Source organism: Centruroides vittatus, unplaced genomic scaffold (assembly GCF_030686945.1).
Source record: "Centruroides vittatus isolate TY-2023 unplaced genomic scaffold, ASM3068694v2 contig_14, whole genome shotgun sequence".
Taxonomy (NCBI): Eukaryota; Metazoa; Arthropoda; class Arachnida; order Scorpiones; family Buthidae; genus Centruroides; species Centruroides vittatus.
In genome coordinates, this window is record NW_027120879.1 from 409,432 (window position 1) to 435,058 (window position 25,627).

The 25,627-nt window shown below is 31.0% G+C and overlaps 1 protein-coding gene and 1 long non-coding RNA gene across 7 annotated transcripts; one reads left to right on the forward strand and one right to left on the reverse strand.

Annotated features, from left to right (window-relative positions):
- Window positions 1-53: 53 nt before the first annotated feature.
- Window positions 54-24,109, reverse strand: LOC136968120 (uncharacterized). Of its 3 annotated transcripts, none has more exons than XR_010879607.1 (5): window positions 24,005-24,109; window positions 15,294-15,407; window positions 11,515-11,739; window positions 9,308-9,370; window positions 54-136 (listed from the first exon to the last, which is right to left on the reverse strand). It is a non-coding gene; the product is annotated as an uncharacterized lncRNA (long non-coding RNA). The 3 variants fall into 3 exon arrangements; XR_010879605.1 differs by lacking the exon at window positions 54-136 and adding an exon at window positions 4,403-4,535; XR_010879606.1 differs by lacking the exon at window positions 54-136 and adding an exon at window positions 4,403-4,535 and having other exon boundaries at window positions 15,287-15,407.
- kkv (hyaluronan synthase-like protein kkv) lies at window positions 6,680-19,799 on the forward strand. 4 transcript variants are annotated; one of them, XM_067262074.1, is made up of 17 exons: window positions 6,680-7,175; window positions 7,240-7,310; window positions 9,473-9,590; window positions 9,770-10,011; window positions 10,309-10,481; window positions 10,773-11,746; window positions 11,816-11,909; window positions 12,083-12,288; window positions 12,418-12,497; window positions 12,563-12,671; window positions 12,753-12,906; window positions 13,460-13,670; window positions 13,744-13,944; window positions 14,246-14,640; window positions 14,717-15,425; window positions 16,749-17,498; window positions 19,271-19,799. In XM_067262074.1, exons 3-17 carry the CDS (start codon window positions 9,502-9,504, stop codon window positions 19,612-19,614), a joined length of 4,731 nt encoding a protein of 1,576 aa, XP_067118175.1. In that variant the 5' UTR covers window positions 6,680-7,175; window positions 7,240-7,310; window positions 9,473-9,501; the 3' UTR covers window positions 19,615-19,799. The 4 variants fall into 4 exon arrangements, with proteins under 4 accessions (XP_067118175.1, XP_067118172.1, XP_067118173.1 ...); XM_067262071.1 differs by having other exon boundaries at window positions 6,680-7,310; XM_067262072.1 differs by lacking the exon at window positions 7,240-7,310 and having other exon boundaries at window positions 6,680-7,182.
- Window positions 24,110-25,627: the final 1,518 nt, after the last annotated feature.

Genomic DNA, 25,627 nt, shown 5'->3' on the forward strand with positions numbered 1-25,627 from the left:
GGGCAAGTGCGGAAAGTAAAAAAAATAAATAGAAAATTTACAGCTCAGGCTTATTTTTAACTTAATTACACGTTACGATTCATTTAACAAATGAAAATTGACGTTTTATTTAAGAACTTGGACTCTTGGTTGAAATCTAAAAGAAATATTCGTGTTATCCAATTAAATGCCATTAAGAAAACGAGTAGCATCTTCCAGTATAATATTTTAGGGGCTGTCCATAAATGACGTCCACACTGGAAGGAAAGAGGGGGTTATGACAAGTCGGACGAGGGGGGCTGAATTTCAGTGGACGTCCATTTATTTTGTTGAATTTTATATAGTTTATGCATTTTATTCATAAAGTGATGAAGGTTTTAAGGGGGGTGAGTTTTGTTGGGCGTTCGAAGAGGGGAGGGGGGAATAAAAATTTCAAGAAAAATGCGGACATAATTTATGGACAGTCCCTTAGAAAGTTTGATTCTATAACATAACTAAAAATTGCAAAAGCAATTATACTGATCGTTCAGTGGCACGAAAATTATCGTTCTTGCCGAGAAGACTTGCATTTATCATTTAATTATGATTGCTGTATCGAGAGAGCATGATACCAATTACTATATAATAACAAATATAGAATTACTGCATAATTGCGGCCATTTTTAAAATAATTTATAATAATAATAACACAAATGAGAAGGAAACGTTAACGATTATTTAAATCGCTCTGTAAATATTAATCGATTTTAAGTGAAAGAAAATATTGTGACACGATAAAAGGTTCACAATTTCAAGAAGCTAGTGTCTCCACTTGTTTATCGTCATTGTCAGTTATGTCTGGAATCTACAGAGTGGTGTCTGTAGCCTCTAGGCCGTAAACACTACTCGGTAGATTCCATTGTGTTAACAATTCTTTTAAAAGCATATATCCGCAGTATGTTATCGCTATGTTATAACAAAGTAGTAGCTAATATCGGGTGTAGAGATCGTAGAACCTAAAGAGTGACGTATCTATGATTTTGAGAATGAGTGCTACTCGAGGCAGATTCAGGGGACCAAGACACGTGTCTCCGGACATTTTTCGAGGAACGTTACTCAGTTACCTAATTGAAATCATGCGATACGCGTTATTATTATTATTTTTAAAGTAATAGACTTGTTTATTTTATTGGCTTCGGATCAAGAGGGTGCTGCAACACCATAAGAACAACCTGAACTTAAAATATAATAAAGGATAAATATTTAATAATATAAATGTCATTAAAATGCTACTATTTAAAAGAATGATAAAATTTAAATTATTTCGTGGTGTTAGGCTATATATATAACAAATATAACAAAAAGTTGAGTATTTAACATCAAAAATGATCCATTTTAGTATCGAAATCTCTAAATTTAACTCGTCGTCATTAATAAATTAATTTTAATTATAACTTAATTTTAGTATGTATTATATTCTTAAGACAAAATGGGGTCAATCCTCTAGGAGTAATTTAAAAAGATTACCATGTGAGAATTTGTGCGAAGTTTTTCTCCAGAAACTAATATTTCCCACGATATTAAACGTCTAAATTCCATGTTTATTTCGTAAGTTTGATCGATGATCCTTAATTCTTGAAATTCGATCTTTAATGAGGACATTGCCACTTGGAGAAAGAAGTTACGTCAACTTTAAACTCCTCGTTAACTCGGTAACAAGATTAAAATGGACGAGTCCGAGTAGATTGGCCTTTCGCATGTTTAAAACACTACGGGAAATGATAAAACGTGAGCCACATATAATGAGCCAATTTACGTTATCGCTATAGAGGAATTTCCTTCAAAATTTAATTCCATTTTAAAAAATTGAAGGAAATTATAGCTTATACAAAAACTTTCAACATTCTACGAGATATAAACAGTATAAATTGAGGCAGAAAGAACGCGAATTGCTCAAATATAAAGGATTCGTATTGCTTTTAAGCTTTTATATTTAAAATACGAGTTATGTACAAATTTACAGTTCCAATGCATTATTGTAAATCATAGATTTGTAAAATGTGCTTAACCCCTGTGCCTTTTGTCGAAAATTTAAAATTTTATGGGGAGGTTTGTGTACTGGAGAAAATGTTTCTAGAAATTTTCAAGAAAATTGGATCGTTGGTTCAGGAGATATTAAGGAGGTGAGACCATGTCTCTAGAACCAATGATCCGATTTTCCTGAAAAGTTCTAGAAGCATTTCCTGCAATACACAAACCTCACTAGCAAAATGTCAGAAATTTTCGACAAAAGGCACAGGAGTTAAGTTTCAAAATGGGAGAAAAAAAGTCATATCCCCACACAATAAAACCCCCAATTTTTGCATTTCTCGGCGTTTCAAGGTCTCCTGAGTCAAAAAATGTAAAAATCTTTTGGGGTCATTTTAGTCTTGCGTTCGTTGTCCGAGAGGAATTTTTCAGTTATTGCAAATACCCTAAATTCAGGTTGGCTGGATGACTGAGCGGTCAAGGTAGCGGCCTACCGGGGACCCGGGTTCGAATTCGAACGGGTCGATTAATCCCCAGAAATTTTTTGGGGAGCAGTCCGTCGGATATGTCAGGGTCCTGTCCCTCACCACCTGACCGCCGCATTGTGGGCCTGGCCCACAAAAAAATCCTACATTTAGGGCCATTTTGAGGTTCCTGGCCCAATTCTTCAGGGCATTATACAAATAAATATAGAATAAAAGTATTAGTAATGGGCAAGGAGATGCGGCTCTTGGTTATGCGTCAAACTTAGAAATTCTTAAAATATATTAAGAATTTCTAAGTGTTTTGATTGTGGACGTATAAATAATTAAAGTTTACAATAAATACGTTCATTTACGAATGTAAATTACATCAGTAGTTGCCAAAAACTTGATTTCCTTTATTGAGAAAAACAGTCTCCTGCATTTTAATTAAAGTAGTGCCTACTTTTTCATTAATGGATATTTGGTCCTTCTACGTACAGTACACAGATTAACTCCAGATATTTCTACCTCAAGAGTATTCGTGTTCATGGAATTTTGGTTCTTGAAGATATTCCACAGCTTCTTGTTCTTGTTATCCATTTTTCTAAATTGAATATGTATACATTTTAATATTCAATCTGTTCGGCTCTTCTCTTAAGTATATTCAATCTTAAAACTGATTTAATTCATTTATATTCTATGTTATCTTATCAAGATGTGTATCATGTATTAATGCTTTGATTAATTATTTAGGTTGCATCTATCTAGTTTTTCTGATATTTATATATACGTAAACATGATTTATATATGTAAAAAATAAGGTCGTTTCACGTGAATATAAATATCACAGGGCATGAGAGAGATGAGTCAACCCAGTCACAAACATGGGTTCTAATTCTTTTCTCAAATTATATAAAATAATATTTTAATATTTTATCAAAAGAAAATTTAATTTATATCCATAAATACTTTGCATAAAAGTAATTTTGAGATCTCTCTGTGTCTGTAATCCAGGACAAAAGAGCTTGTTAAACTTTTCTTTCCGAGTTTGCAATATGGAGTACTCAGAACAAAATTTTTACTTATAATCGAGGTTTAATGACATTCTAAATCATTGCATTTTATCGCAAAGAAACAAAATGGCGCCCATTTATAGCTATTAAACTTATTTCTGTAGAATTATAATTAACTTGCCATCTGCTCTAGGCATTGCCTCTACACCATTAAAAGTAGAATATGTGTTAAATCCGTCGTCTTCTCCCTATATGGGCCTCTAACAACGTATAAACAATGAATATCTCTTCATTAGAAGTCAATTAAATATATTTGTTCTTTTTATTTTTTGGTCAAATTGAATATTTATAATTAAAAATTAAGTTAAATAACCGGTAAAACTGAAAATATATAATTAGATGATTATTTTTGTGATAAATATTTAAATGGGTTAGGAAACAGGTTTCAATGATGCATCACTAATACCACGTAACCTTTTTTTTTTTTAGCGGAAAAAAAATCTCTTGAATTTAATATGAAGAATGTCAGAAAATATTATGTACTAAACGATTTATGAAAAAACTTGTATGAATTTTGTTATAAAGATTGAATGTTAATTGGAAGTAATTGTAAAAAACATTTTGCACAAAAAAAAGAATAGCTTGAAAGCTTTAAAATTTTTGCAGGGATTTGTTTATCTTGCCTGAGAGAAGTGAGATAATGCCTGTCAAAAGTATGAGGCCTCATCTCTCTCGGAAAGCTATAAAAATATATCATTGAAATCAACAAAACAGATTTTTCAGACTCGTGTTTTTCTACATGAAAGACCCACCAGTGACTGAGCGGATGCTACTGCTGAACAATGGTAACAGGGCAGATAGCGTGAGTTTTCCGGGTTTCTTCACGTGTCCAGCACTTAGAGTCAGTTTCCCATTAAAAAAAATCTTCCCGGGAGGCACCCCCTTATCTGATCGCCCATGTGTTCGTTGCCTTATGCCATCAATCTACTCCTTTTCTATATAAAAGACCAAATTCTGAAGCTTTCTGGTTCTTTGTGTCTGGGGCTGGGTCAAATAGTCCTTATAGTATCCTCTCTGAATATGCAGAACATATTAAAAGTAAATTATATTAAATGCGAAATATCAACAAAAGTCTTTAAAAATGAAATGAATGTCAGATTAACATATACTAAGGCTAATAGAGTTAAAAGTCGGTTAATCATTGAAAAAGCCGAAGTTCCTAATTTATAGTTTGCGACTTATAGGCCTACTCTTAACTGATTTTTGGGATACTGTATATACAGACTTAAATCTATATTATTGAACTATATTAGAAGAAAGTAATTTATGTTTTCTATAGTTAAATATGTAATTTGTATTCTACAAATAAATCAAATGAATGGAATTTTAAGTAAAAAAATATAGTTTTAATGGTGCTTATTAACTTAATTTTCTCATATAATTTTATAAATATAATATATTTTAGTGGGACAAACAAACGTGTTTGAAAATATGTGAAGTCAAAGGCTGCCATACAGGTTCGGGCATTTATCTTTTTGAGGCAGAAATCACTAATTCTTACGAAGAGGATCTATTGTTCCATTGTATGAGATTCTATTCAACATTACGAAACAACAGATGATCTACACTATCGATTTATAATACAGTTAAGTCAATATATTAAAATTGTTGAATAATATAGAAATATATAGTTTTAATGCTCTAGTTATACATAATAATCTGTACACTAGACGTTGAGATCGTATAATATTTGCATTTGGTTAATGGTTCTGACCTAATATTTGATACTACCTAACTGTAGTTTAATGTTACAATTTAGCCTATAGCAACGTAACTTATAGATCATAATTACTTTTGTAATTAATTATTGCTTAGCTTATATTACTTATCATAGTACTAACACAGTTATAGTATCATCATATAACTATAGTACCACTAAGTATCTATGGTACCACCACAGTAGCTATATCTGTAGTTGCTATATGTTAAACAGTTAAGGAGTGAGTTTTCTCCATAATAGTACTAGTAACGCTACTACTGAGAAAGTGTTTTCTATGATACGCATTCGCGGAATATTTTTCTATATGTGAAATGAATGTAACTAGCCAAAAAATACGCATCTGTTTATAACAATTTTATATAATCTCGTCTAAATAAAGCTGTAAAAAATAATAAACCTGCGGGTTATAATGTAGCAGAACGTTTATTCGAGAATTTTTATGTTTTAGTATTCAAAATTCTAGAAAAAACTGGAATGAAAACGATTGTCTAACCTGTCTTTTATTCCTTCTACATTAATAAATTATATTTAATTACATTATCACGATGCTCTTATAAAAAATCTTTAGATCTTTGAACCTTGACCCGTCCATCCCTTCTAGATAACCTAACCTGATCAAAATTTAAATATGTCTAGCTATAAGGCTAGACAAGCCTGTAGGCTTATAACTTACGCTAGTGAACTTGCCAATCATTCATTATAGGCCTAATTCTTTAGTAATTTTTAATAAGGTTGATAATTTGCTACAAGATTTTCTTTTTTTACGATCTTTTGTTTGTCCGCCATTTTGTATTTTTCGCTGTTCTAGAAACTTGAAAATTTTTAAAAAATAGATTTTTGGATCACTTTTTAATGCAAGAAGTTGTACATTTTGAAGGCGTTTTAAGCACTTAAAATGATGACGTGTTTATTAAATATGATTTTAATCTTTATTAACACGAATTCATTTTAAATATTTAAACAATTATTATATGCAATATAAACGAGACATTGAGTAGGGAGTGGTCAGACAGGTGTCGGAATTGTGTCAAGGATCATCGATGGACACCTTTTATAAATGTACGAGATTCGCTTTTATGAAAATTCCATAAGTAATTAATGAATTATCTGGAATAATTTTTAAAATAATTTTGTATTTAAAACGATGCATGGATCACTGAAGTGACCAAATTCAGATTATTGAGTCTAATTAAGATGTAAATTAAAAGAACTAGCATTCATTTTAATAAACCATAACAGATTTATTGGCTTAAAAAAAAGAACTAAATTTACTATAAACTCTTATAATTAAATACCATAGCTATAAAATATTCATATGCAATGTAGAATACTTGAATTTTCTATCGCATAGTGGAATTTGTAATTTTATTATTTTAATTCCTACTAAACACATAAATTTATAATGAAAACAAGAGCCACAAAAATGGTAAAGATTCCGTGTAAGACCCTTCCAGAGTTGAGTGACCAATAAATGAAGAACCCACGCAGTTCGTTGCCAGTTTATGGAAGCGAATTAACTTCTTAGCAATAGAGGATGACTTAAGATTAAACCTGAGATTTCAGAAAAGAATAACCCTCCTAATCGACCATTAAAGATGACTGTGTGGAGATTAATATATCAAAAGGCTCAAAAAATGGATCTGTGACGTCAAGAGAAACGGAGACAAAGAGTGGAAACGCAAGCATCCAATAGTTATTATAAGACAGGGACAGTGACTTCTACATGACAAGTTGCCCGTCGAGAACCGGTTCTGAAGTCTGTTTGTGTGTCGAACGGTGTTGGCTTAGCAGAGTTCATACCTGCAGTTTCCGAGGATAAATGCCTTTACGTTGACTTAGTTAATGATGATACAAACTTTTAACGGATCCTTTCGTTAATTGTTGGATTGTTATTTGAAGAATGCATCGTTATTTCTGTTAACAGCGAGGCAGGTAAGTGGTGCGTAACTAAAACTTAACGGTGACTGTTTTTTTTTTAACCATTACTATCTGACAGAAGTTGGTAGAATTTTACAAGCGCTCGAGTCTAGTAGACAGCTGTTGCTTGATTATGAAAGTATATAACAGGTGATTAATTTTCTTGATAGCTACGCGGAAATTGAGTGACCATGTGTGATTGTTACCTGCTTATTTAAATTTGGGCACGGAATATGTGAATATGTTAACGTTTTTCGTGAACGTTTAAAAATAATTCGTGTTTATGATATTAGTTGACGTCAAATATATTTTTGGAAATTTTTTCATGCCCAGTTTTATGTTGGCGTTATGTGTTATCTATTTTTGATTGTGCTACAAGTTATCTGTTTCTCTACTCCTATTGCCTTTTAGGACACAGCATTGTATGAACGCTTAACTATAAGATTACGGTCACGAATAATTGGTTTGTAGAGGATATAAAATGAGGAATTCTCACAATGTGATTCCATTTTAGATCAAATTTAAGCAATATCATTTTATCTGATAGATCGAGGACGTTTGTTTATCATACTCTTGTCTCGTTATTAAATAAGAAATACCGATTTTATCACTTATTTCTTTTGATATCGTTCAGGAACTACTTCATAAATTTCTTATCCTACTTGCGCTTCGATGCCTGCTTCCGTTTAAGAGGTTTTTTCACAAATTACAATAGCACAAACTCACCTCTCACCTAGTTAAAATGTGTTTAAAATGACAATTAAGCACATTCGCTAATAACATAAAGTAAAAATTACTTTCGAGAAATTAAACTAGTTTAGAAAAATGGGCATTTAAAGTAACAACTAAAGAATTTTTTTTTTTTTTGACATCCAGTTTTATTAAATACCGGAACCGAATGTCACAGCACGTGGGCCGTTAAGTGAATTTTTCATCGAGTATGACTGGACACAATCGTGTACGTGTACTGTTTAGGGCGAATGCAGTGTCAGAGTAGGCAGGAAGTCGTACGAAAACTGGTTTCGTCCAGGGCCAAAAACCTATCGCCCCAGTGACCTTGCAACGTGGAGGACGTTTAGCATAGCGGGATCTTCTTGTAAAACCATTAGAAAAAGTAATCACGCCCGCATCCATTTTCGTTTTCCACGTTGTCAATAGAAGAGAATGATTGTTTCTTTTAACTAGGAAAATTATAATTTTTTTTCTTTTGTTGATTTATGGCATCGTGACTCGTTTAACCAGTCTCATCCAATTACTAATAATTTAATAAATTTATCGTAAGGTAAGCATTAATGCACGTGGACGTTTGACACATGTAGGAGGATGAAATTGAATTGATACTATGTTTCCAGAAGTCCAACTTTCACGCTTAGAATATTTCTCACGAATATTTAAGTATTACGTCCTTGTTTCTAAACAATTAACGCAATTATGTTGACAGTGACACGGCGATCAAAAAATTCCGATTGCAGCAATCGAATATTTTCAATTCTGTTACAATTTCGTAATTGTAAAAATACCAAAACCATCGATTTAAATTCGGATTATAACCCGTATTATAAAGCTAGAAATAATAAATTGTGTGACTAATCAACGTTTTTAACTGGTAATCTACATCGGCTCGAGCCATTTTTGTTCGAATCTAACGGAACTGGAACGATTAACAATGGTTACCGGAACACTCCAGTTTTTTTCCTGCTTACCTTGATGCAGAGCGCGATATTCGTCCCAGATAAACACACGTTTGAATGACCTAAATTTCTTAGAAAACCTGTTTTTTTACCCCCACCGTGACTATAGATACAGATACGTAACTGCTTTCCCCTCTTTGATTTGTATAACCGGATAACTTTTACTAAAATTTTAATATTTTAAGAGGATATCGAATATCTTCTGAATGTAAAATTTATATAAGAAATTTTCCTGTGTTAAGATGATTAAAACGATATTCACGACTGGATGATTAAAGTTAAGTTCGTAATTAGGACACATCTAAATAACTCATCGTTTGATTGGTGGGGATAATTATACCATAATTTAATTAATAATTGATACATAAAAGTTATATTTTTGCGTCTCGATTATTCAATTAACGTTTGTGGGTATTATTTAGTTAACAAACTTAAAAAATCATATTATTTACTTACATTTTTAGTTTTTGATGCTGTTCTTTCACAGCTAGGAGGTTGAAAAATGCTTGGAATATCTCCCTGTAATGTTATAAAAAATATATATAATATTGGTGTATTTATGAAATTAAATTTATATATCGAATAGGTAGTTTTAAAACATATTTTTATAACTAAATTTAGATTTATGTCTCCCATAAACAACTGGAGGAATGGATAAATCGAGCAAAATTCTAGATGACTCTTCAGATGAAACTAATGATGATGAAAAGGAGAGTCTCATCGAAAATACTTATGGAAGGTAATGTATACTTTTGTTCTAAATTAGTATGAAAGATACATTTTTCTTCAATAGAATATGTTCTAAGTACGCTCTAAAAACACACACATTCTTATAAACGAGCAGATATATATATATATATATATATTCTACAGACGTAACTTTACTATTATCTAATTATATAATTCTGTTTTAAACAGTCGTAGGAGCACGCAAGAGACGAAAGCATGGGACGTTTTCGTTGTCACACCTCCAGATGACGAAGATGAAACGATCAGTTCTAAAGCTATAGAAATTACTTTAAAATTCCTTAAAGTATTCGTTTATGGTCTTACTTTCTTATTAGTTTTATGCACAGCTGTGATAGCCAAGGGAAGTTTTCTATTTATGACATCGCATCTGAAGATCAACAGAACTTTAACAATATGCAAAAAAGGAATAGGTGGGTATTGGAAAAACCTTATTTAAAGAATGTTATAAATTCTATGAAATCATAAATATTTTCTCTAGAAATCAGTGTTATTTATCACTGTCCATTCTATTGTTAAACGTGGGTGATGGAAAGATGGTTCCACCCTGCATTGTTTCTTACAGGTTTAGTGTTTCTTGTAGCATGTTTATCTACATTATTGCAATTTTTGAAGTATGAATGTATGAAAAATTTATTCAACTAGATTAAACTTTAGTGTTGATTAACATTAAGTCTGTGTTTTTTAATAAGATTTGTTATTTTATCTAGGCTTGGAGAGGGATAAAGAGTACACAGTTTCCATACCAGATCGTGAAAAAACAGCATGGATATGGGCTCTGTTCTTCGTTTTAATTGTACCAGAACTATTCACTTTCTTCCGAAGTACTAGAATTTGTGTTTTTAAATCGTATAAAAGGCCGAAACTTCCAGTTTTTTTAATGGTAATATGCAATTTTAGTATAGCATTTGAACTTTATTATTGTTTTATTTAGAATTTGATTGAATATCTAGGTCAGTAAACCTTCTCTTCAGTTGTATATAATAAATTGGGGTTAATTTCAAGCTCGAATGATCAATTCTTTTTATTTTCTCCACCGTGCTTCAGTTATTTTTAAGCGTTCAAACATAATGCATTTGTTAAGATTTTTTTTTTCTCAGATAAGCTACTTAATATTAAAATAAATAAATTTAGATTTGTGATATTTTATAACAGAATTTTTGTGCTTTTGCAGGTTTTTTTAATGGAAACGCTACACACCATAGGTCTTTCGCTCTTGGTTTTTGTAGTATTGCCAGATCTGGATGTAATTAAAGCCGCCATGTTGACGAACTGTGTTTGTTTTGTGCCCGGAGTTTTATCTTTGCTTTCACGCAACAGCGAAGAAGAGAAAAGAGTTTTGAAAGTTGTTGTGGATTTCCTATCCATTTTGGCTCAAGCAACGGGATTTTTTATATGGCCTTTAGTAGAACGTAGCAATCATTCTTGGGCCATTCCTCTTTCCATATTTTTGGTCTCGTTTCGATGGTGGGAGAATTATATAGATAAACGATCGCCCTTAAGTTGTATTAGAAGGTTAAGCAAAATGAAAGACGATCTCAGAAGGAGCAGATACTTGACTTATGTCTTCATATCCTTATGGAAAATTACCGTCATCTTTTGTAGCATGTTATGTTTCCTCTACATGACAATGGAAGACATATCTCATATTTTAAAATTGTTTAAAGAAAGCTTTCAGACCCATCTTATAAATGTGCAGCAAGTAAAGAATAGCGTTTTATCCGGAAAATTACCCGATTTACCGACAGCTAGCCCTTTAGACGAACAAATAGCCATCGAATCGTTTCCCATGACTCCAATTTATGTCCTTTTTATACAGTCGATTTCTGCCCTACTCTGCTATGTATTCGGGAAATTTGCTTGCAAGATATGTATTCAAGGTTTTAGTTTTGCATTTCCTATTAGTTTAACCATACCTGTTTCTATATCGTTGCTGATTGCTTCTTGTGGATTTCGGATGGAAGATTATTGTTTCTTTGATGAAGTCTTCCCAAAATATCTCTTCTGGACATGTCCGCAGGGTGATTTTTTTCAAGATTTTGTTTCAAACCAATACGCTTGGATGTGGCTCTTGTGGTTGCTATCGCAAACATGGATCGCGGTACATATTTGGATGCCCAAATGCGAAAGATTGGCTTCGACTGAAAAGTATGCAAAATTTTACGCATTATAAATTAATCATTTTTACTTTTATACAATAACTTTATATTTGCACAGGTTGTTTGTTAATCCTATGTATTGTGGAGTTCTCATCGATCAATCAGTGGCTTTGAACAGAAGAAGAGATGATGAAGGAGAAATTAAAAGTGATGTAAGTTATGATATTGTTTAAAATTAATTAAATTTTATGGTGTTTGCAGTTGTTTAATACTAAAAATTTATATTTATACTATAAGATTAGACATTGTAATACATGTTTTAGTATAAATTAGGTTCTAACATATTAAAATAATGCTAGAATACGTCAAAAATGTATTTTTGTAGGAATTGGACCTGGAAGGAACAGAAGATAACGATATTTCTCAATACTATGAAACCATCTCGATTCACACTGAAACATCAGGAAGTCAGAATGGTGGAAGTAAATCTACTGTTAAGAGTGCTGATCAGATAGTTCGCGTATATGCGTGCGTGACTATGTGGCACGAAACTAATGAAGAAATGCTTCAGATGTTGAAGTCTGTAATGAGGTATGCTTTTAACACTTTTTTTTTACAAAAATAAAAATATTTAATTTTTTAAAGCAGATTTAATGGTTATCACTTACGCATGAAATAACTTAGAGTGCAATAGTCATTAGTCTTTTTATTAATTTTCAGGATGGATGAAGATCAAAGCGCTAGAAGAAATGCCCAAAAGTATCTCAGGATTGTTGATCCCGATTATTACGAATTTGAAGGTAAAAAGTTAAAAAATACAATAGAACTTGAACTTTCATAGAAACTAATCAATGATTGATAACAGTTCATGCCTATTTTGATGATGCTTTTGAATTGAGTGATGATAATGATGATGAAATGGTGGTTAACCGCTTTGTAAAGGCAATGATCACAATTATTGACGAAGCTGCAAGGTAAATGATAAAAAAAAAATGGATTTAATAACCTTTCTAAAATTCCTCTATCTTAACTAACCACATTTTTTATGTTATTAGTAACGTTCATCAATGCAACATACGTTTGAAACCACCAAAAAAGATTCCCACGCCTTACGGAGGTAGACTAGTTTGGACTATGCCTGGAAAAAACAAACTCATTGCTCATCTAAAAGATAAAGCTAAAATTCGTCATAGAAAAAGATGGAGTCAGGTAAATTTATGAGCTTTAACGTTATTATAAAGGTCGAGGTAAACTAGTGAATAAGTTGGAATGACGTATGATTTTTCATTTGAGAGTAGTTTATATCGGGTAAATAATATATCCAGAAAAGCAAGTTTGTATGCTACTTGGAATTTTTTAAATGCATATCTAAAACTTGATTTTATAAATAAATAAACTTACTAAGAAATCAGATTACTTTTTCTCTCTATCTTTTGAAAATGATATGGATACAGTTATATATAACAACCTCATAAAATATATATCAATGGCTTCTTGATAAAGTAACAACCATAAATTTACTTATATACTTCACTTAAGCAGTCTTTGTTCAAGCCCTCCATGGGTTCAAGCAAGCCCACAACAGATGGCTGGGTAATGAATGAAGGATTGGGCTCGACATATTGTGTAAAGTTATCCCGAGAAATTATCTGAACTCGGGTCCTCCAGAGCAATAGGCTTTGACTATCCAATTGCCTTACTTATGGATTAATATTAAGAAGAATGGAGCTTAGTAAAAATGTTATTAAATTGTTCTTTCCAGGTGATGTATATGTACTATCTTCTGGGTCATAGATTAATGGAGCTTCCTATTGATGTCAATCGTAAAGCGGTCATGGCTGAAAACACTTTTATATTGACCTTAGATGGGGACATTAACTTTACACCACCAGCAGTACAGTTACTGGTCGATTTAATGAAGAAAAATAGAAATTTGGGTGCTGCCTGTGGTCGTATCCATCCTGTCGGATCAGGTATGTTTTTTAAATATTTGTTTTATAATAATTTATCTTTATATCGAATTAACAATAACATTTGTCCATCAAGGACCAATGGTATGGTACCAAAAATTCGAATATGCTATTGGCCATTGGCTGCAAAAAGCCACAGAACATATGATCGGTTGTGTACTTTGTAGTCCTGGATGCTTTTCTTTATTTCGTGCCAAAGCTTTAATGGATGACAACGTTATGAGAAGATATACAACACAATCTGATGAAGCTAGACATTATGTGCAGTACGATCAAGGTAAGATTTGAATGAATTTATAAATCTAAGTTGAATCATTGACGAATATCATTGTTAGAGTATAAAAAGTAGAAAATTCAGCAAAAACTTGTATCAATGTTAAAATCTATATAATTACAGTAAAAAAACCCGTGAAAGTCCATTCCCTACACAGATAATTTCAATAATCCTACTTTGATTGAAGAGACTATCGTTATGTTTTAAATATAGGCATTGTTGAATTTTGAAATTCTCTGATTTTTAAAAGCTCTCGTATAACGACTAAAATGTATCTTAGCTCATTTTTAATATATTTATTCAGGTGAAGATCGTTGGTTGTGTACCTTACTTCTTCAACGGGGATATCGTGTAGAGTACAGTGCTGCTTCCGATGCTTACACACATTGTCCTGAAGGATTTGGAGAATTTTACACACAGAGACGTCGTTGGGCTCCATCAACCATGGCTAACATTATGGATCTTTTGGGAGATTATAAACGAACTGTTGAAATTAACGATAATATTTCCGTTCCTTACATTATGTATCAAGGAATGTTGATGACTGGTACAGTACTTGGACCTGGTACTATATTTTTGATGTTGGTAGGAGCTATGGTAGCAGCGTTTAAGATTTCCAACTGGTACTCCTTCAATTATAACATTATACCTATTTTATTTTTTATGTTTATATGTTTCGTGGCTAAAAATGATATTCAGGTGAGTATCGTATTCTAATACGAGGTATAAACATTTATAAAATTAAATATTAATATTTAATTTTTCTTTGAGACAGATTATGGTAGCTCAAATTATGAGTGCTTGTTATGCTCTTCTGATGATGGCTGTTTTGGTTGGTACGTCTATTCAATTATCTGAGGACGGTATAGGTTCTCCTTCGTCAATTTTCTTGATAGCATTATCGGGGAGTTTCTTCATAGCGGCCGTTGTTCATCCTCAAGAATTTTGGTGTGTTGTTCCTGGTTTGCTTTACTTCTTAAGCATTCCTTCTATGTATCTGCTGCTTATTATTTATTCTCTTGTGAATCTTAACGTCGTTACTTGGGGAACTCGAGAAGTTCAAACGAAAAAGACAAAGAAAGAAATGGAAGAAGAGAGAAAACAACAGGAAGAAGAGCTAAAGAAAAAGAAAAAGGGTGGAAATCTGCTAAATTGGTTAGGACTTACTTCAAATGATGATGAAGATGGAAGCATCGTTATCAGTTTGGGAAATTTGTTAACATGTATGCTTTGCACGTATCCAAAATCAAACGAAGAGAAAATGCATCTGATTAGGATTGGCGAGCAATTAGATCAACTTAATAAAAAGTTGGAATCAGTAGAAAGACAATTGGAAGTTACTCACGGGTTACCTGTAAAACACATTTCTTCTATTGGTCGAAGATCAGGTAAAGGTTCTACTGGACTTTCTACGGTTGCTGAAAATGAAGATGAAGAAGAAGGTTTCGATTCCGCATCAGATTTAACTGAAAGTGAAAGATTAGGTGCGTAAAAAACGTATATTAAATTTAATATATCTTATTAATTTGGTGATTTACATAATAAATCATAATTAGCTTTATTGCATATCTATTGTTTACTGCAAAGTGACATTCCGATTTGAGTGATTAAATTTAGGTTTTTTTTTTTTTTTTTAATCAAGTAAATAGGTAGAGCATAAGGTAGAAAAATAAAAATACTTCAAAATTTTTTACAACTTTGTAACAACGTAAAAATGTTTAAGTCATAAATTATGTAATTTTTGTCTAGTCCGTATTTCTAAGAAGACATTCCAATTTTTAACGCTGAATCACTGTCACAAACTCGTTCCAGTTTCCATCACTTTACTCAGCGTTACCCTGTAGGGGGTGAACTCAACAATGTCATCATTTAGAGGACATACTAGAAAGTTAATTCCCTATATATCTTGAAAATTAAAGGCACACAAAATAATACTATCTCGATAATGTAATTGTTTAGCATTTTAGCAGGCAAAAAGTAGGAAATACATAAAACAAAAAAAAAAAAATCGAGCAACGAGTTGCCTAACTTTCCCGGCCAAAAATACTAAGACATACTAGCACAAAATTAAAATTGTCTGTGACGTCATCTACTATGAGATCTTTGTTTATAAGCTTAAAATGGCAAAAAGCTTAACGTTGAGGGTAGAGATGAGTTTTATAGAAAATTGCTAATATTAATAACGAGTAAAATCTTCATTAAGTCCGACCCCACTCGAGATATGACACATGACCCCCACTGTCTTCTCACCCACTTGACCTTTAACCACCAAAACTTAATAACACAAATCCTTCTAATACAAAAACCTTCCTGCAAAATTTCGGAAATTTTCGACAAAAGGCACAAGTGTTATTAAGCTTAAAAGTGGGTAAACAAAATTGTGTCCCTCCCTACACACACACACACACAAACAAACAAACAAACAAACAAACAAACATCCATATGTACAGAAAAAACAACTTGTTTTTTGCATTTCGCAACATTTCAAGGCCCTCTTAAGTTCAAAAATGTAAAAATCTTGGAGTACAATTTTTACCGATCATCATACTTTATCTCTTTTATATATAACAGTCGGGAAGTAAAATTAATATAAATTTTATAATTTTTTCAAAATATATAAAATAAATTACACTTATTTTCTTGAAATGCTAAACTGCAAAACTGTTGTTAAATTTTTTCATTATTTCACTTTATCACTCAACAATATCATAAATATACAAGTATATTACTTTAAGAATTTGTTTAAAAATCTTACCAAGTAGCTAAATTATACTTTATGATTTATTCATTTTTTTTTTTTTTTATAGAAGTTAAACAAGAAAGAGACGATTTGGTGAATCCATATTGGATAGAAGATAAAGACTTAAAAAGAGGAGAAGTAGAATATTTATCAGGTCCAGAAATTCAATTTTGGAAAGAACTTTTGGAAAAATATTTGTTTCCAATTGATCAAAACAAAGAACATCAAGCTAGAGTTGCTGCAGAATTGAAAGAACTGAGAAACAAAGTGGTCTTTGCGTTTTTCATGTTTAATGCGCTGTTTATCTTGATAGTATTTCTTTTACAATTGAATAAGGATCAATTGCATTTAGATTGGCCTCTAGGAGTTAAAACCAATATAACGTACATACCTGAAACCAGCGAAGTAAGAATAGAAAAGGAGTATTTGGAACTGGAACCTATTGGTTTGGTTTTTGCTGTTTTCTTTGCTCTTATTCTTGTGATACAGTTCGTCGCTATGTTGTTTCATCGATTTGGTACCCTGTCGCACATTCTTGCATCTATAGAATTAACTTGTTGTAATCAGAAAACCGATGATGTCACTGATGATGCCTTCATCGACAAGAATGCTGTTCAAATAGCAAAACAGCTACAAAGATTGAGAGGTTTCGACGAAGATGATACAAGCGACGATTCTAAAGGAACAGGTGACAGATTGGCCAGAAGAAAAACCATTTTCAATCTGGAAAAGAGAAGACATCAGAAAAACAGAATTGGAACACTGGATGTTGCCTTTAGGAAAAGGTTTATGAATATTTCTGCAGCAGATGTTGAAGGTAAGTTGATTTATTCGTTGCAAAAAATAACGAGAAGTATAACAAAACTATACTATATTTATTTGCCTTAAAATAATTTAAACTAGAAATATTTTGCGTCGTGTATTTTTTATTTTTAATGGAAGCCTACAGCAAAAAATATTGCATGTAATGTATCAAACATAAATGAAAATGCAAAAAGCTTCAAATTCTCTGATAGCGTGACGTTAAATTTAACAAATTATCAAAAATTTTAAAGTGTAGATCTATGATTAGATTATTAAAGCTGATTAATCAGATTTCATCAACATTTTTGTTCAAGAATATTTAAGAATTAATAAAAGAATTTTCAAGAAAATCTTCTTGGAGCATTGATATGTAGATCTAATAAAGTTCCTATAAAAGTATGAATAGGTTTATATGATATGTTAAAAATTATTATCATAATTCTTTATTATCATAAAAGTTAACATAGCTACATCCTAACATTTTAAAAGTGATTTTTCTTGTATAAATCTCAAATAAATAAGCAAGGAGTTACAGAAAAAAAGGTCCTCTTTAGCCTAATTTGCAAGATAAATGAAGGTGCCTTCAAATGAAACATAGACTCAGACATCCAATGCAAGTACGACACGTAAAGATTTACAGACACAGTACACTTGCCGCAGGGGCCGAAGAATCTAAAAAGTACGCCCCCTCTACCTGTACAGTGTCGCCCTATTGTAACTCATTTTAAACATCCCGATGGTCCAAGTTGATTAACAAACAAAAGTATTGCATAATGTTTAACTAAATACTTATTTATAAATAGTAATCAGAACTCTAAGCATATATAAGATTCTGGAAATGAAGTCTGACATAATACATTTATTGATTTTTGGTAGTTAGGCCTAATATTTTTTAATATAAGTTTAATTTAATCGAAAATAGTGTTAAATTCCATTTTAGTTTCTGATTCGGTTGCAAAATCCGGTTTTAGTCGAACCTTACCTGTTAGTGAAATATGTAACGATACCAGATCCGATACCCGGGAAAAAGTATCGATACCGGTATCGGTACGGGACCAAAAGTATCGAGTACAAAAAGTACTCTGTGTCGATACGGTATCGGTAGTATCGGGACGTCCCCAAGTCTGATACTAGCATGCTAGATTGTACAGTAAATTATGTATAAGTTAATATATGTGTAACATATTGTAATATAAGCTTTTCTGTATGGACAAACGAGTAGTATATGTTTGATAATTCTTATTCTTCTAGCTATAGACTATATGTAGAAATGTGGCATATCTTCTACTGTAATAATATGCATGTTGAAAAAATAATAACTTTTTAGTATTTAAATTGAAGTTTTCAAACAAATATCAAGCAATGGGATCGGTTATTGTATATTTAAAAAACAATAATCTCTAAAAAATTTGTAAAAATTTCTTAAAAATAAACGAGTTTCAAAAATTAACTCTTTTTTATCCGATTTCGAAAGAGCCAAGAACTGAGATGGACACTGTGAAATTAATAAATATTCCTTACTTTATTGTTCATTATCCATTTGAATAACAACGTATGGATAATGAACAATAAAGTAAGGAATATTTATTAATTTCACAGTGTCCATCTCAGTTCTTGGCTCTTTCGAAATCGGATAAAAAAGAGTTAATTTTTGAAACTCGTTTATTTTTAAGAAATTTTTACAAATTTTTTAGAGATTATTGTTTTTTGAAGTTTTCAGTTATTATTATTTTAACATAAATTATATAGATTTAATATGTAATAATATCTAAAATTTCATTTCAGCAACACCAGTTCTCGGTGCATTAAATAGAATAGATAGGAGAAAAGAAACGTTAAGAGCGCTAGAAGTCAGAAGGAACACTGTGATGGGTAATCAATCGAAAATGCAAACTCTCGGTGCCAAAAATGAATTCAATTCACGTAATCGGACAAGGTCGAATGTGAGAAGAATCGATCAAATGTTTTCTAATGGTAACTTAGAAAGCTACACTAACAACGCGCTGGATGTCAGTTCGGACGAGGAAACCGGCAAGAGCATGAGAATGCAACACTACGGCTCTAGGAACAGTATAGCTAGTTACAGAGAAGAAAACGAAACGACAAAGAAAAGAAACAGCCATTTATAATGAGGATTTTCTTATACCCTTATAAAAATGATCTAATATACTCATAAATCGCAATAATAGTAATAAATATTATATATATTGTACAGTAAAATAAAATTATTTTTGTACATTACCCATACAGAAAATCTACCCGCAAAGTCCCTTAAAAATTGTTAATTAACTATTTTAAATATTTAAGAAAATGAATTGTTTGTAGAGTGCTCTATTGTATGCAAAAAATTATTACTTGCGCCATCTGGCGTATAAAATTTAACTTAAACTTCTGTTATGTTACAGGTATGTTGTTGTTTTATGTCTATAAATATTTTTAATTCGTTTAATAAAAAAATTTTTTTATGAAATATTTAAAGTTATATTTATATTGACTACGTCTATATTATTTACAAAATTTAAGCAGGTAAATAACATTTAAAGTACTGTACATGAACTGACAGCATGGATATTTAGTGACGATCTACTATTTAATAATTAGAAAATGAAGAAATTTGACTTTTTTATTCGATTATTAAACAATACTCTATTCTGGTCTCAAACTAGTTTGTAACTTACTAATTAAACTCTCGAGTGGGATTAAGAATAAGAAAAAGCAAATTGCTTTCCTCTTTAAATGATTTTTTTTCCTTCTGTTTAAAAGTTTAAATTAAAAAACTAATGAATGTAATAATTTAAATCACGCTGTTATTTTATGCTTCCGCTTTGTTAAAACGTGTTCAGCACGTGTCACTCCCCGTCGTGTGTTAGAGGGAAACACTACAAAAATTCAATGAATACAATAGAGAAAAACCTCGTGCTTAATACGCATAAACGCATTTCCTGTATCTTTAGTATCAAAAATACACTTCCGCACAATTGAACTACTTTTTGCATTTGTGATGTCACGCTTTGTACTTTTTTGTATTAAATGTATCAAAATTAATCATGTTTTTCAATAATGACGCAGTTATTTAAATATGTAATAGTTTTTTGAGATGTGTAGTTCTATAAATAAGTGATAATTTATAAGGAAATTGAATTTTAAACCACGCAAGATAGGGCGTGTAAGAACTTGAAGTTGAAGAAAATGTCATTAAAATGTTGAAAACTTTTCTCAATGCTTATAAAATTACAATCCTGGTAAAAACTATTAACTTAACTGTTTTTTTATTTTAAAATGAAGTAGTAAATTTATACATTAAATGTCGATTTATAATGATTATTTAAAATATTTTTTTTTACCTAAAATGTTTTACAAAATTATTATAATTATTTATTTCTAAAAACGTATTATTTAATTTTTCTGTTGTATGGTTGCTGTATATTGGATATTGTGTATGAACGTCTCTTTAATCAAACTTTTGTTCGGTAGATTATCTCACAGCATCACTCTTATAAACATTATTATTTTTTTTAAATTGCAATGTAAAATGCAATGTAATGCAATTTTTTAAAAATTAAAAAAAATAAAGATGTTTCTAACCGTGATGCTGTGATATAATCTACCGAACAAAAGTTTGGATTAAAGAGACGTTCATACACAAGGTATTATTTAATTTCGTAACGTAATGGGTTTTCCAGCATGACAAATTCTTTTTTTTTTGCATTTAAATACAGTATCCAGTTTACCTCACGCTGTATCTTTATTTATGTATGAAGCAGAAAAATTAAAGTTTATAGATGGAAAGATGTCCATTAAATTTTTTAAATAAATATTTTGAGATTTTAAGTCCTTGCGTATTTAACCTATGAAGTATATTGTATGGGGATTAACAAACTCTTTATTGTATGAGTATAATTTATATAAAATATGAATAACTACACTTACACAATTGTTTCTAAATACAACCTATCTTAAATATAGCCGGAAGTGTAACCCACTGATACATACGACAGTTCTATTGTTAGTCTTATATTTAAAAATTAATGTACGTACAGTACATCAAACCAGGAACGTAAAGACTAATAAAGAATATTTATTGCTTTGATAGTATTTAAAATGATAAATATCTAGGGAATAATGAGCTTAGTCTTTCCTTTAAAAATGTTGTCAGAGTTAATTCTTTAGGATGTAAAAACATCCTAAAGAATTAACTGCCTGAGAACTAAAAAGAAAGAAGAAAAAAAAACTTTAAAAAAATCCGGCAACGAGTTACGTAACTTTCCCGGCAAAAAAGTTAAACAAGGTGAATGGGAGGCGCCATACACCATTTTTAACTTTTTTTGCTTCTGTTACGAGATTTTATTTTTAAAAACTTTTAATATTATTATTATAAAATAGCAAAAAGTTTAATTTTGAGGATAAAAAATGAGTTTTATAAAATACTTTATTGTAAATGCCAATAACGAGTAAAATATTAAGTCCACTCCAGTGGCGTAACGTAGTGGGAGCGGCAGGGGCAGCACTTTTAGGTGGCGACAAAATTTCACGATAATAATAATAAATAATAATATCTTGTAAAAATTTGAACCATTTCATTTCATATTTTTGTCGCACCTACGATTCGGACCGATTAAAATGAGCACGGAATTTTTCATTACTTATTTTCCTCCGCCCCGGGCGGCTGACACCCACGCTACGCCACTGGTCCGATCCCACTCGAGTTATGTCACGTGACCCTTTTATCTCCCCATCCACTCAACCCTTAACCACAAAAGTTTAATTGCATCAATTTCCCTAATACATAAACCTCCCTGCAAAATTTCAGAAATTTTCGACAAAAGGCACAGGAGTTATTAAGCTCGAAAATGGGTGAATAAAACTATTCCCTCTCCACAAACTAATATCCGGAAAAAACTACATACAGCAAAAAACCCCAACATTTTTTCCGATACTGGCCGTTTTAAGGTCCTGAATCCAAAAATGTAAAAACTTGGGAGGTCATTTTTTTGACCGATCGCCGTACTTTCCCTCTATCGAGTCAAATGATTTTAGCGATTGGTTTAAATATGAAATATTATAGATGAAATCAATTTAAATGTCCTGTAGGTGCAATATTGAGTTCTTATAAAGATGTGATTTTGTTTTTGGTTAAATATTTAAGAATTATTAATGAAAACGAATGTTGATAGCCTGCATGTTTAGAATGCTACATTCACAGCTATAACAATTAACACGAACTGAATTATTAAATTTTACAAATTCTGAGTTGTATCTAATAAGTAGCTTAATTTAAACATTTCAATGTGTGGTATCGATTAATACAAATTTATATAATTGTTAATATATAGGCCTATATGCTTAACAATAACATACTAATAATAAATAATTATTTATATAATATTCTATTTGATAAAATCGGTTTTAGTATTTATTAAACAATAACATTTCATAAAAGCAGAAAATTTTAAAGAATTTATATATCCCGATTATATAATTGTTAACAAGAAATTAAATTGTTCGGGAATTCTTAGTAATTGAAAATAAAATTATTCTCCTTTATCTGTTTCTCCAAAATTTTTATAGAGGTAATAATTATATCGGGGTTGATCTGTATAAATATTGAAGGGACGGCCAAACGACAATGCGTAAGAAACATTTCTCATTCTCATTGGATATAAAAAATAAGCTGTATTTGTTGTGTACACTACTAGTTTCTACTTTTAATTTTTTGTAGCTAGTTTAGAATAAAAATATATTGGGAGGGGACAATTTTCTGTTACAAAAATATTGGTGTATATGTCCTCTTTCTTTCATATTGATATGCCTATGCACATGTATAATTAATATAGGAATTTAATTTAATTGTATTTTTAAAATGTATACAAATTTATAAACAATAAAACAATTTCCAGTTTGTTCTGATAAATGTAGGCTATATAAGAAGTTATAATAGTTTATCCTGTTCGTGTAGAAAAAATAATTGATACTTGTCTCACGTGGCTCAATAATTTATTTCATGTTTATAAATTTATCATTAATTTTAAATCACCTAAGACGTTCGCTTGATGCAAAAAGTGAATATTATATCTAATCCAATCTTCTCTACAAAAAATTTACCGCCAATTAATATTAAAATAATTCATAAAATTAAAAAATAGGCCTGTTCTAGTGAAGAAATACGGCATTTTTGAATCAACACTAAAAGTAATTTAAACTCTTCCTTCCTTGTTAAATTACTTTACTTCGAAAAGTTATTGTTGTTTAGACCAGTTGCGTCTCCACTTAACACTACACTCAAAAGAAATTTTTACTGTCGCGGCTCTTTTGGTCAGTTATACAACAATACTCCCCACCAGCAATTTCAAACCTCGAGCTTTCTTCTAGATCGTTTCTAAATGTTTTTTGTAGCCCCTCCTACGGTTTTCTGAGATTTAAGCTAAGTGCTGCGTGTGGCTAATGTGACCCAACCTTCTTAACTAATGACTTAGTCTGTAACTCTGAGACAAAAGCGAAATAAAAGAAAATTCACTTTACTTCACCGGCGACATCTCAGTAATTCAGTTCCGACCCTGGATTTGTCAGTTCACTTTACGATTCCTCCACTCTCAGACTTGTTTCATGGCCTAAAACCAGAATTTTCTTTATTTATAAGAGCTGAAAGAGAATTTCGAGAATGGTTATCGTTGAAAATATACCGTTCATTCATTTATTATTTCGGTATGTATCTAGTTTTTTTAAAAAAATTAACTTAATGTTGTTGTTAGATTTTCATAAATTTCAGTATCAAACAAGTATAAAATTTATGTTTTACGTTTTGAATATATATATAGATCGTAATATTAGCTTATCAGATTTCTAAAAATTCAATAAATAGTATATTGTAAAAAACATTTGAGTAAAACTTCCGTATTGTTTGAATTTTGTTTTAAACTGCATGTTTAAATTTATATTATTTACTCTCTTCAAATTATTTAGCTTAGTGTTCTGTCTTAGATTAATTAACAAATTATATTGTAAGCGATTAAATTGTAAGTAATTAACATACAATTTATAGTATATAACATACGATTTATATGTATAACATACAATTGTAAGTAAGTAACATAATTACAACTAAGTAATTAACATAGTTTTATTTTATATAGACCCACACTGCAGGCCAAGCAAAATGCAACTCTATGCAATATCTATAGTCTATCATGGTGTTGCATTTTACTTGATCGGCAATGTATATTATAGATATATACAGTATATATTTTTAAAAGAAAATTGTCTAATTATCTGTAAAGTGTTTTATCATTAAACATGAAAATTTAAAGCAAATGATAAAGTGTAAGATTACGGTCTCCAGTGACCAGATTTGTTCGACTAAATATTAATAGTTAAACGGTGCATAATCCGAAACGTGTTCCTTTGCAATATTTTCGCTGCCAAATTTGTGCTATGACATAATCCGTCAGTCTGTCATCAGAAGTGGTCATATGACCACTTCCCACAGTCTGTCATCAGTCCGTCAGAAGTGGTCATATGACCACTTCTGACGGACTGATGACAGATTATGTCATAACACTTAATGACGGATTATAGAAGTGGTCATATGACCACTTCTATATCCAGCGCCGGATCCAATAGGTGCGAGGCCCGATTGAATTTTTTTTTTTTTTTGCGGGGCCCCTCAAACTTTAAATAACAAAATTAATTAACTGTTAATTTACATATTGAAATATGTTGTTTTATTTTTAATAATAATATACCTAGATATTTATTTTTGTAACATGTACTATTTTTAAATATATAAATTTTGACGTGATGCGGGGCCCCTTTAAGCGCGGGGCCCGATTGGCACCAATCGCTCCAATCGCCTAAAATCCGGCCCTGTCTATATGACCACTTCTGATGACAGACTGTGGGAAGCATAACTGGCATGATTATGTAATAACTTACTTAGGATCATGTTTCGGCAATGATCCTGTGATCGGCCATGATCTTTTTTATTTGTACAGGAAATTGACAATCCTGGTGTTTTCTATGTTATATATATATATGTAACAATATCAAATCTTAAATCAGAGAGTCATTTTCTTTGAATAATAAGGAATTGATGGAAAATGGATCTTTTTTTATCTATAATTTTTAAAAATTTGCATTTTGTAAAAG

What these genes read in the sequence shown, in the direction of transcription:
- kkv (XM_067262071.1), top strand. Translation starts at nt 9,502, where the DNA reads ATGGATAAATCGAGCAAAATTCTAGATGACTCTTCAGATGAAACTAAT. An exon ending in CGATTATTACGAATTTGAAG is followed by an intron (nt 12,498 to 12,562) that starts GTAAAAAGTTAA and finishes GATTGATAACAG; the next exon opens with TTCATGCCTATTTTGATGAT. An exon ending in TGGCTAAAAATGATATTCAG is followed by an intron (nt 14,641 to 14,716) that starts GTGAGTATCGTA and finishes TCTTTGAGACAG; the next exon opens with ATTATGGTAGCTCAAATTAT.